The sequence below is a fragment of the Panicum virgatum genome, chromosome 7N (genome assembly GCF_016808335.1).
Source record: "Panicum virgatum strain AP13 chromosome 7N, P.virgatum_v5, whole genome shotgun sequence".
In the NCBI taxonomy this organism is placed as follows: domain Eukaryota; kingdom Viridiplantae; phylum Streptophyta; class Magnoliopsida; order Poales; family Poaceae; genus Panicum; species Panicum virgatum.
In genome coordinates this window covers 34,975,195-34,987,482 of record NC_053151.1, presented here as the reverse complement: position 1 = coordinate 34,987,482, position 12,288 = coordinate 34,975,195, and the positions used below count along the sequence as shown (strand labels likewise).

General features: G+C 45.6%; 2 protein-coding genes and 1 pseudogene across 2 annotated transcripts; all 3 read right to left on the bottom strand.

Moving 5' to 3' along the window:
• Positions 1-2,025: 2,025 nt before the first annotated feature.
• LOC120680567 lies at positions 2,026-3,189 on the bottom strand. Its single transcript, XM_039962075.1, has one exon. It carries the CDS (start codon positions 3,107-3,109, stop codon positions 2,339-2,341), a length of 771 nt encoding a protein of 256 aa, XP_039818009.1. The 5' UTR covers positions 3,110-3,189; the 3' UTR covers positions 2,026-2,338.
• A 1,060-nt stretch (positions 3,190-4,249) lies between these two features.
• LOC120682850 (E3 ubiquitin-protein ligase RNF13-like) lies at positions 4,250-5,281 on the bottom strand. The gene has a single exon (XM_039964883.1). The coding sequence runs from the start codon at positions 4,983-4,985 to the stop codon at positions 4,542-4,544; it is 444 nt and encodes a 147-aa protein (XP_039820817.1). The 5' UTR covers positions 4,986-5,281; the 3' UTR covers positions 4,250-4,541.
• Positions 5,282-6,640: 1,359 nt separating this feature from the next.
• Positions 6,641-12,232, bottom strand: LOC120683205 (annotated as a pseudogene).
• Between the last annotated feature and the right edge of the window lie 56 nt (positions 12,233-12,288).

Genomic DNA, 12,288 nt, shown 5'->3' with positions numbered 1-12,288 from the left:
CCGCGGCGCCACATCGGACTTGGAAGCGGCACACCGTGCGACGGGACGCCATGGACGCCGGCCACTTGTGCAGGCCCCATTGCGCACGGGGAACGGACGGTGCTTGGTGCCGACGCAGGCAGCAGCGGGTGCCTCGCAGGCGCTCCTAGAGTTTTCACCAGAGCATTCTCCCCTTCCTGTCCTCGCTAGCAGGCTCTCGGCTCGCCGGCGGGCGGGCCTTGCCCCCGGACACGGCAAAGAGAGGGTGGACGGTACCCAAGTTACCGTCCGGGGTGGACGGTATTTCATTTACCGTCCACCCCTGCCTCTCTGGGCAGCCGAGGGCCGTCCGATCCTCCACCGACGGCCAGCATGCAACCGAAACTGACTCCAACGAAGCGACCAGGGCTCTTCCCCTCGCCCCCCTCGCCGAGTCGTCGTCCCGCGGCGCTGCCTCTCCAGCCTCCGGCGAGCTCCCGAACATTGCGTGCACGAGCCGGTGTTGCTTCGCTCCGGCCGGGATCCAATTTGCTTTGGGGAAAATTGGACGCCCCTTGTTCGATCTTCTCTATGCAGACCCTCCTGAACACATCTCAGCTCGTTTCCACGTTGCCCTCCATGGCCGACCGGTCGGATGCTGCTACCATGGCGAGCTGGAGCAGCACATCATGCATCGGGGACGTTGAAAAAGCCTTTGCTTCAGTGGTCAGAGAAAATTGAGTAAAGGAAAACTGAAATGGAGAAAGGAATCTGGTTTGCACTATTCTTCGAGATGTACGCGTCATACGTTCAAATTTCATACACTGGTGAATATACTGAATCAGAAATGCAATGTGCAACACATAAAACAAACTGTCTTAAGCTAGGCTGCAGAAGCAGAACACTGACAGAACCAGCAACTCGCAACTCGGAATTCTGAATCGAAAAAACATACGAGGAAGATGAGGAGCAGAACGCACTGCCATAAGAATATGGCACCCAACGGATGCTGTGCTTGTTAGTTATCGCAATGGAAGCAGTGCTACTTGGCTAATCGGCCAGTCTGAAGAACTATGAATGCTTTGACACACTGACACTGAAGCAATGAGGGGAATTCAGCACTGACCCCAAGTTCAGAAGGGAAGAAAGCTAATGTGAATCAACAAATAACACGTGAACCACAGCAAAAGGAGAGTGGACTGTAACCTAAATCCAAACAAAATCAACTGAATTTAACTGCAGGGGGTACTCCAACGCCGGTGCGTACAAGAATTCTGGACCTAAGAATACAGACAAAAGTTTATCACTAGGAATGAAAATTAATGAATAAACGAATAGCAATCATGTTTAGCCCTGACACAAAATAGTCTTTCAGTACCAAGGTGTCCTGCTACTGCAAAAGAAATTGGAAAGACACTTTTTAAGATTTGAGAACCACAATGACAGCAGGATATTGGTAAATTCTTCTGCACATACGGGGCAATCAGAGCCCATACCCTACTGAAATTTGGGAATATCTCACTGGCATGATGGGAACAGAAGATCATATTCAAGAGAATCGATTCATCCATCTGGCAACTTGTGCCGGGTAATTAACACACCATGGAATGCTAACGTTATCACCTAATTAGCCATTGCATAGATCAAAACAGAAGAGAAGTCATGAAATTGAACATGGACTAACGCACATTCCCCAACTGCTGCATGAGATTAATCAATTGGCACTATCAGTCGTATACTAGTCTTGGTGTACGATAACTGCACAAGCAGTAGCTCCTGTAGATATCATTCAACTAGAATGCAGGAGGAACCATATGAACAAAACAAAATGACATCAAAATAAGCAAAGCAGGTCAAGCACTACAACAAGAAAAATCAACAATGCATTCTACAGTTCTGACCGAATCCTACATTTCTCAGCATAAGATGCCTTCTAAGCAGTATAAATCTCCCACTGGGGTAAAAAGTAATGGTGCGGATTATTAAAAGCAACGGATCCTAGAACTAACAAATCATCATTACTTCACCACATTCAGATTATTAGTACATCAAAGGTGAACGCAGCTCTGAACAAAATAACAGAAACCCAGGATATTTCGATCCTTTCCTGACCAAATTCTTCAGATGTTTAGTTCATCAGATGTGAACAAAAGACAGCTCTGAACAAAAGAACAGGAACGCAGCTAAGCTCGATAGTTTCCAAAGCAAAAGACCGAAACAACGAAGGAATCGTTCACGAACTAATCCAGACCATCAGACAAGCAGGACGCACTACCCTCCACCAGTTCCAGGAACGCAGAAAAGGGAACGATGAAAGCATCCTCCAAAAACTTACAGCCCGACAAAACGCACCGTCCAATCAAAGCTCGATCATGCGCGTCTACTGCGACAGCGATGGCGTCCGTAGTGTGTCGTCGAACCACTGCGACGGCGGCGGCGGCGGAGGCCTCTTCCGTGGCGCCGCCTCCAACGCCATCGGCAGCGGTAGCTGAGCCTCCAAATCCGTCGTCGACGGCGACCGCGGAGGCGCTGGTGGCGCAGATGTCGGCGGCGCCTTCCACGGCAGCACGGGGTAGGCGATCTTGCAGCAGACGGGGCAGCGCATGCGGTTCTCGCGGAGCCAGTCGTCGATGGTGTTCCCGCACTTGGTGCTCTTGCGGCAGTGGAAGGCGTGGCCGCAGGAGAGTGTGCGGACCTCCTCCCGCTGGTCCAGGCTGCGGCGGCAGAGGGCGCAGTCGTAGGCCAGCGCCTGCTTCAGGGTCGTGACGCCGCCGAGCGCGCCGACGCGCAGCCGCCGCCACCCCCTCGAGAACCGGCCCTCGCGGTACGCCCTGAGCGCCCACCAGCTGCTCGCGCCGCTGGCGAGGGCGGCGGAGGCGCCGCTCCCGACCGCGACGCCGATGAGCTTCGCGATGGTGGCCGCGTCGAAGGTTTCGTCGGCCATGGCGCCTTCGCTCCCCTTCCTCCTCGCTTCCTGCGTCTCCTCCCCTCGCTCACCTCTCGCGCTCTCGCCTTCTTGGCTTCTTGCTCGCTCGCGTCGCTCTTCGGTTGCTCTTGTTTGGGAATTGGGAGGTGCCATTGCTGTGTGCTGGGCATTTCTAGACGAGGACGGCTGGCTGGCTGATGAGTTTGTTGGTCGGTTGGTTACCATGTGGGTCCCAGGTCTCGGTTCCCGATGACGGGCGGAAGAAGCACAAGCCCAGACATCGTGAATGGACTAAAAACTGCATCTCGGTGAAGATGCGCTATTCTGATTTCTGAACACTGCATACTGAAGATAGAGGTGATGAGGACAGTTCATTGACACGTCGACATCATCATGGGATTAATTTCGCGAAATTTGTGGAAAGCACTGACCATCTGCAGTCTGAAGAATGCGCAGATCCTACGAACTCTGAAGGTTCCTTTTCAAAAAAAGAAAGAAAGAAAGAAAGAAGAACTCTGAATGTTACTCAGAGAAGGTTCTGCTTTTGACATGGCCAGGCCCTACTGATACTTACACTAGACTCAGAAAGAAGAGCAGTACCCCAATTTGAACTGACCACGAGATCAATCTTGGGTCTGTCCTAGATCCATTCATTAATTTGACTGTATCTTATCTAAGTTCAGATATGCAACACAAGCTGCAGATTTAAGTAACACAGGCCTAACAGATAGGTTTGTTTTTCCCAATAGCACATTGTGCTTAGACATTAAACCGAAACGGATTCTTTTCAGATTAGAGAACAACAATTTCAACAAGGCAGTTACTTAGCGGTATATACTAGCTAATACAGTATAACAGTCTGATACTCTGATGCAATCAGTAGAAGACTAGCAGCTGTGCTGTATTGACCTGGAATGCATGAAAAATTATATTCCAAACAAGGAAAGGGTAGCAAAAGATTTTTCCCAATAAATTTTAATCATATGTTCATTTCAGAAGCCAAATCTAGGGTAACGAATTACCATACAAGTGATTGGCGTCAGGAAATATTGCAAGAAAAGTGCATGATTTCTGCAAACAGTTTCTTACCAAAACCCTGCATTCGTCATCACAAGATGCCCACTGGCACTATGCAGTATCAGTACATAGTTCAGACATTGAAGAACAAAAAATGGAACAGAGATTACCAAAGCAATATACAAGAATCTACAGAACTCTTTCACTCAAGAAAAGTTTGAACAGAAGCAAGTGATGCCATCTACTACTGAAACATTGCAGCGAATAGTTATACCAAACCCTGCATTTCCATCCGAGATGCTTACTCAGCAGTTTCAATTCCAGATTGGGGAACAAGGAAGATGTTACTGACTACCAAATCAATCAACAAGAAGCTATTAGCCTTTGTCAGAACAATGGAACTGATCCAAGAACGAACATATCACCGTTTCTTGGCCAAATACAGGTGTTTAGTTCATCAGAGGGGAACTGAGATCATAGCTCTGAACAATAGGAACCCGAGCTAAGCTTAATCAGCTCCAAGAAAGCAAAAGACAAACAACTAAGGAAGCCTTCAAGAACTGATCCAGACCATCAGACAAGAGGCACTACCCTTCGCTCAGTTCCAAGAATGCAGAAACAAAAACGACGAAAGAATCCTTCAAGAACCTGGTGGTGACGGCGCCTGCCGCACTAGTGGATCCTCCAAATCCGACGCCGACGGCGCCGATGTCGGCGGCGCCTTCCACGGCAGCACGGGGAGAGCGACCTTGCGGCAGACCGGGCAGGCGACGCGGTTCTCGCGGAGCCAGTCGTCGATGACGTGCTTGCACTTGTCGCTCTTGCAGCGGTGGAACACATGGTCGCAGGAGAGCGTGCGGACCTCCTCGCGGGCGTCGAAGCTCCCGCCGCACATGGCGCAGGTGTAGCCTAGCGCCTCCTCCAGGGTCGTGACGCCGCCGAGCGCCCAGACGCGCAGCCGCCGCCACCCCCTCGCGAGGCAGCCCGTGTGGTAGGCCCTGTAGCCCGCGACGATGATCACGGGGGAGGAGACGCCGAGCAGGACGGCGAAGGCCCTCCCGAGGCTGAGGTCGTCGGACGCCATGCCGCCTTCGCTTCCCTGACCCTTCCTTGCTTCTTGCTGCCTCTTCTCTCCCCTCGCTCTCTCGTGATCCTCTGGCTTTCTTGCTCGCTCTCTAGCGTGGCTCTTGGATTGTGCTGTGCGCGATTGGAGGCCTGGGCATTGCCGCGGTGGATATTTGTAGGCGAAGGGGGTGGCTTCCGGGTTTGTTGGTCGGCGGTTGCCGGGTGGGCCCTGCGTCTCGATTCCCGACGACGGCCGGGCATCGGACGCCGGAAGCGCAGCAGAGGGGAGGGGGGTGGGGTGGAAGGGAGCGCTGCAGGCGGCGATCTGGCAGCGGTCAGGGCCACACCAGGGCCGTGTTTGGATGAAGGTGGAAAAGTTTTGATGAGAGAGAAACGATGCTTTGACTACTAATTAGTGGTATTAAATAAAGTCTAATTATAAAATTACCTCCACAACTGTGGTACTGTAGCAGTTGCTCTAGCTAATGAGGTCTTTGACCGCATGATTAGAGGATGATTGAGCGCGGTTACTGTAGCATCACTGTAGCCACTAATGATGAAACTTGGCTCATTAGATTCGTCTCGAAAAATTACACCTATTCCTAAAAGGGTTTTGCAAATAAACTTCATTTAGTACTTCATTCATCCATTTGTCTTTTTGTGCAAAAGTTTTGATGGTTTTATCCAAACATGGCCCAGAAGTTCCATTTCATTGATAGCCCATCATTGCCGTGTTCTCAACTTGGGCCAAGCCCATTGCGACCATGGGCCAGTGTAGCCTTTCTCCCTCCCGCTTAAGCTCGGATCCCTTAGGGCCTGTTTGTCTTCGCTCACGAGGAACCCGTGACTGGGCCTCGCGGCGATGCAGAGAATCGAGATTGTGGCTGCGATTTTCCGATTCTTGATTTTCAGTACAAACTCTGCCCGCCAACTGAAGCCGCGACGTAGATAATCGACCGTATCGCAAGGCGTTTGGCGGGATTTTTTCGCTTCTCGCGTTCTCTCGCCGGAAAAGCAGCTTATAATCGTATCCAAACAGGCCCTTAAGCTCAGTCCTTGGCTTCTCCAGCTTACAGAGAACCACTTCCATAGTTCCACGACCAAGTTTCGAGGCGCGGCGGCGTTCCGTCGAGCATATGGCTAAGGCTGTCCACAATGGCAAGAGCAAGAGCAAATTTGCTCTTGCCTCGTTTCCCACGCCCTCTCTGTCTACAGTGCCAAACAGTACATCTACAGTGCCAAACAGTAGATTTACTCCTCCATTTCCTCCTATCGCTGTGGACGGTCTAACGGCCCAGACCAGCTGCAAATGCCCGCAACGGGAGAAGCCGGCGGAGCCGGCGGAGATGGAGCTGAACGTGAACGGGTGCCATGCTTCTTAACAGCAGCAGGAGAGCCGATCAACAGAGGCTAGACGCAGTAGAGATGGGCTGCTGCTCTGCTTGCCCTACCGCCGCCACACCTCCGGGACGTAGGGAGAACTATCAACAGCTGCGGCTAGTTAACTCATTTACAAATTGTCGATGCCTGATCATGAAGTGTCACGAGTTTGTGATGCCTGTTATGAGATCCATGCCTACACCCACGTGATTCTAAACCGTGTCTGAAACTCTGAATGAAGCTCGCATCAAGGCGAAACATACCTTGCATGTGAAAATCTGTTGCACAAAGATATCAGGAAACACAGGTATTCTCTGCCCAAACTTTACTAGATGAAAAGGGGAACAAACTGTTCCTGAACCGCCTATTTACACTTACAACAACCTTGACCCCCTGATTGTTGCACAATAATAATCTATCCCCAAGAAGTCAAGATGTTATACAGCCGGGCAATAAAAGAAGATGCCCAAGGAAAGGGATACTTGGATGAGTGAGGGTAATAACTCCAGCACGAGTGCACAACGGGCTTCAGATGCAACATATGGTCTGATAACATGCGAGATCCAGAATGCCTAGATCAGATAATGTGCGTTCAGGTAATATCTGTTGATGTACTTTGACTGCGGAAAACAATAGATACAGAGTCAGATCTGGTTCAAAAGAGGTTCAGATGTTTTGATTAGTGAAGACAGAACACCACTTCATACCTTTACACTGTCAACATCTGGTGTTTCCGGGGTTTTCACAGGATAAAATTTGTAAAATTTGATATTTTCAAATGCCTCTTTTTTCTTAGGATCCATATCACCGATCGCTTTCTTCCTGGCTTCTTTAGCCTGCAGAAGTTTCAGAAAAAGTGAATACTGATGCAGTAAATCTCTTGTAAACAAAGTAAATATGTCAGGTATTTGTGGACCTGTTTCAGTTCCCTCTTCCTTTCTCTAACTTTATCCTTTAAAAATTTCTGTTTATTTTAAACACAGCGGCAAAATTAGGTAGGTTAAGGAACTACTGTAAATAATGCTAAGTTTAGCTTTATGGATTATAAGCACAAAACTAATACTGTACCTTAAATTTTTCTTTCTCATCTTCCGGCAGGTCGTCATCTGACTTTCTGATCAGCAAAATCCTGCATAGCAACACAATGTTCAAGCCATTCGATGCGTATGCACTAATGCACATTCATGGGTGACTACTCTAGAGTATCAGATTGGAGCAAAACAAATTCCAACGCAAACCTCATAATCATCCATTTCCCAGTCAAAGTCATCTACTATCTGCAGAGAGCAGCACAAAGTAAACATAGTGATACATGGCAACAATCGACGGTTATATGAAATCAGAACTCATGCATAAATTAGGAGGCACTAAATACACTTAATGTTTGAAGGATCAGCTAAAAGTGGAAAGCAGGGTGAGGAGATTTATATGTCACTGCACATAAATAGAGAGAAACTTCAATAACCGATCCTCTATTAAAGTTTGCATGATTAATTGTGATATGCCTAAATAGCTTAGAGGTCAAACATCCAGCCAATTGCGACACAGGTGACAAAATTAAAAGGCATGAGAACAATGACCACATGGTTATGTACTAGCAAGGGGAGACGCAGAGTGGTCGACAATGTTGACTTGTGCAGCAAGGGTGATGGCAGATGCCAGAAGCATAAAAAATCCTATTAAAAAAATATACACTGATGATCATGGGATATGCATGACCGCATGAGTAGCCTAGTGAGCACCATATAAGCCAGAAGAAATGAGCTGTAATGCAGATGTTGATATTTGTGATGAAAATTAGGACAATAATTATAATACTTCATTCAATAGAAAATCATCACAAATACAAACCTAGTTACGCATGCAACTGAATACATTTTTTTCTCGAACGTGCAGGAGAGCTATGCATCATTATCTTAAGAGAAAGAGTCTAAGAAGACTCATACATGCTCAACATGGCAAGTGAATAAATTCATAGTAGGTGTAAACAGTGTTGCAGATGCTGCAACTTCTAAATTCATTTCTCTGGAAATTATGTTCCCTCCCCTCTATGATATATAACAAATAATGTATGACCGATAAATAAAGAAACAATTCTTGATTTTTAGGTAATACTGCTCAACGAAACAAACCCACAAATGGAATCTTACCGGTGGTTCGAGAGGATATAAGAAATTGATAACTGTGTCATCTTGGTCTTCAATTGGTTGCAATGGCATGTAATCTGCAGCGATAGTAAAAAAAAAAGGTCTGTACTCATATGAGGTTACTCAGAAAAAGATCATGAAAACCATATAATGCCATTAAACCAGACAACTTAATGAACTAGTAGAACAGTTTGATGATTTGTGTGGGTATTCGAGAACACATGTGCCACATAAGGATTCAATGGGAATGTCTTAATTTCAAATGATTAATGACATCGTCATGCCACCACCACGACACCTAACTTATGCTTGCTGCACAGGTGGCTGCCTCACTAGGTGGTCATCATTACGCACTAGGCACCACCTCACCGCATGCCTAGAGCTTTTGTAACACAAAATGCATTGATGCATGGATTTACATCACGACTACAAAATGTGTTTTGAACACCTTAAAACACGTTGCAAAAATTATCTTCAAGGCACAAACAGCAACCAAGACCAGCCAAACTTAAGATATGCTATCACGTGCTATCGAATTATTAGGAAATAATCGATATGTAACTGCACATGATGATTCGGTAGCATACTAGCAGGAAATAACTAGTCAACCAACAATGCAAATCAGCCAACTAGGTACATCTTAGTTTAGAAGACAATGTGTTTGTTCATGAGCATATTACTTCAACTGCCATTCCAATGAATGAACATAGAGATGCATTGCAACCATTTAAAAGATGTGGTTGCAGCTCCACAGAATATATGCACACATTAAAGCAGAGTCATTTACATGATCTTGGACTGATGCACCAAGGGTATTTACAGCATTTGGGCCTCAGTCTAAGGATAAAAGGTATTTCAAGGATCCTAAAGTAACAATGGGTATTCACGGAGAAGCAATACAAGCCTATAAAAAATAAACCCAATTCAGCTTACAGGGCATGCAGTAGTCAAACTTCTTGACTCTCTCGGTTTTGAGATGCTTTAGTGCAGACCTGCAAAAGGTATAAGAATCTGAGATTTTGTAAAATTGTACCCAATGGAATAGCAGAGCTTAAAAATGCAATATGGCACCTCACTGGATGAGAATGAAAATGCCATGTAAATGAATAGCAACAGACATGAAAATATATACCTTAATGCACGAAATTTCAGAAACATAAATTCATAAATCAACTGACCTTCGCTGGGTGCAACCGAGAGTGAATATTTTTGTTTTCAAACTATCAATCCTGCTGAGCCTATAAACAAAGTGATACCAAAGTGAGAAATATAAGTTCTGATGGCTCGACAAAAGGTATATGTAAGCAATGAAAACCATAGGCTACAGATATTGCTCAATATAATAACATAGAAGTACCGGTCCTCAAGGGGAACATAAGGCACCCATGCCATCTTCATCGCCTTCATTGGCAGTATTTCTTCATTTTCCCTTTGGACAGAATTAATGCCAATCTTATCTGATGGAGGCAAAGGACAGTCTACCTGCAACATAAAAAAAATCAAGTGATAAATGAGACCCACCACCCATTATTTTGGCCTCAAACAAATTATTTGATCAAGCCGTCACAAAATACGATTGTCAAAAAATACACATTCATTGCAGCATTTAAGAGTCAAAACATCAGTGAAAGGGTCGCAAGCCAAATCTTTTTGACCAGGACACCAGGTAATCCAATAAAGAAAACTTCGAGCACAAAAATATTACAGAACAAACTATAGAAGGTACCGAACGTGCCTACCAAATATAGTCCCCTTAGTCATATCACCAACAAGCTAAGTGAAGTTTCTTACCTTTCTCTATTTTCAAAAGGTTTGTCACAAAATTATCTTAGAATCTGATATATAATTTTTTCATCTAGCCCAATCAACAATTTTACATAAAAATAGTAAAGAATAACATATACCAAAGATGGTATGAATTGTTTGGTAATGCAGAAGTATAAACATAAATGCTGGATTCTTTAGCTGATATATATTGTATGAGCTCTTCAGCTTAAGATGATGTAGAACTACACGACCATTTTCCATAGCGCATTTTCTAATAACAAGTTTTGGAACTCAAATAGTGGAGTAATATAATCATCGTATAGGTACAGCCTAGATGGTAGATAAAACTTACAACAACTATAACTGGAATAAGCACTATCTTCGATTCACCATTAACATACAATAGCTGAGCTGCATGTCAACAATAGCGAATTAGACACGTACGGAACAATATTCTACAGGCTAGTAAAACTAGTAAGAAAATAAAATGGATAGTCTATACCAATATCCACTTTTACACATCCAACATATAACTCTATTGATTCCTTCTTAGACGAATTGATAGTGCTCATGCCTAATGTTTAAAATGAACAGTACTACATGGATAGAATTGTTAAATCTTACTAAACCAGACTAATGGCTCTTCAAGATAAAAAAATCAGATTAAATTTAGACCAGATAACAACAGTGTGCTGCTGGCGTGCTGATTACTGAAATGTTACAAAGATTAACAAGCATGCATCAAGGATTAGTGTTAGCCAAAGTAACTTCAGAAACTAGCTGAGAAGGAAGTGCACTTACGTTCAGTGCTTCCAAACACATATACTGTCTTCCCATAAAGTCCCCCCCCCCTTCTTCTAATGCTTTCTGTTCACCAACAAAACCACATATCACTGTAAGGAGAGCACATTCAAAAAGCAAAAGGAATTTACAAGATTAAGATCGATCACCATACCTCTAAGTTTTCGAAGTTCCAGTTGAATTCCTTTATCTTATCCATGTTTTCCCACTGCAGATGATATGTCAAGTTACATAAGTTGTTAAGGAAAAGCTCTAAGCTATGTCCAGATGTGCATCTCTAACATACACGCTATATGAATAAAAGAAGGCAGGGATGGGAGCAAACCTCAGTGCCAACAAGGAAAGCGGATAACCACAGATCCTCCTAAACATAGCAACAAACCATTAGTCAAGGCGTGAATAAGTAAAATAACAAGGGTAAAGGACAGTTTTTTTTCCAAAAGTAAACATGTTTGAGACAACGCGCGAGAAAGTGTTTCTAAAGTCGTCATCTTCTTATCGTACCTGAAACTTTTCTAGTCCTATTCTGGTGTGATTCTCGAACCTCGTGTAACAACCACTACCAATGGACAGAAGAAAATATTGACCTAATAATCTATCACTTCAGCACAATGCACACAGATTTGAAAATTCTAATCAATAACGAATTCTATATCACCACGGCAGAGGCATTCCAATTTCCTACTCAGATAAGGAGAATCCAATAGCCAGATCAAGTCTAGTCCTGCATAACTGTGAGATGCCACATTTGAGCATCAATGGCGGCAGACAGGAACCCATCATCCCCAGTTTTTTTTTACCAATCCAGCACTAATTTCGAAAGTGAGGAAGTCCGCGAGCTAATCCGACCAGGACTAATCGATCGAGGATACCAAAACCTAATAAAAAATCGAAGCACGCCTTCCAGACAGGTCATCATGAAGCCCACTCACCAGATTCCGCTTCTCAGGAAAGTACTCCGTGAGCCTGGGCGGCGCCATAGCTCCCGGTTGCTAGGGTTTGGGCCTCGCCTCGCCTCCGGATTGGGAGCTGCACTTGTGCGGCGTTCGGGGGAGGGGTGCGTCGGCCGGCAGATTTGAAGAGGGGAGGCGAGGAAGGAAAAGGAAGGAAGGGGGGAGGCGGCGCCGGCGCGGAGCCTGGGTGGGCGTTTGGAACACCCAGCGGCCCAGCCCAAAGAACCACGTACGCACCCAGTCATACACACATGCGACCTCCCTACCCTCGGCC

Excerpts from the sequence above, each read along its gene's own strand:
- LOC120682850 (XM_039964883.1), bottom strand. The coding sequence starts at position 4,985 with ATGGCGTCCGACGACCTCAGCCTCGGGAGGGCCTTCGCCGTCCTGCTC.
- LOC120680567 (XM_039962075.1), bottom strand. The coding sequence starts at position 3,109 with ATGGTAACCAACCGACCAACAAACTCATCAGCCAGCCAGCCGTCCTCG.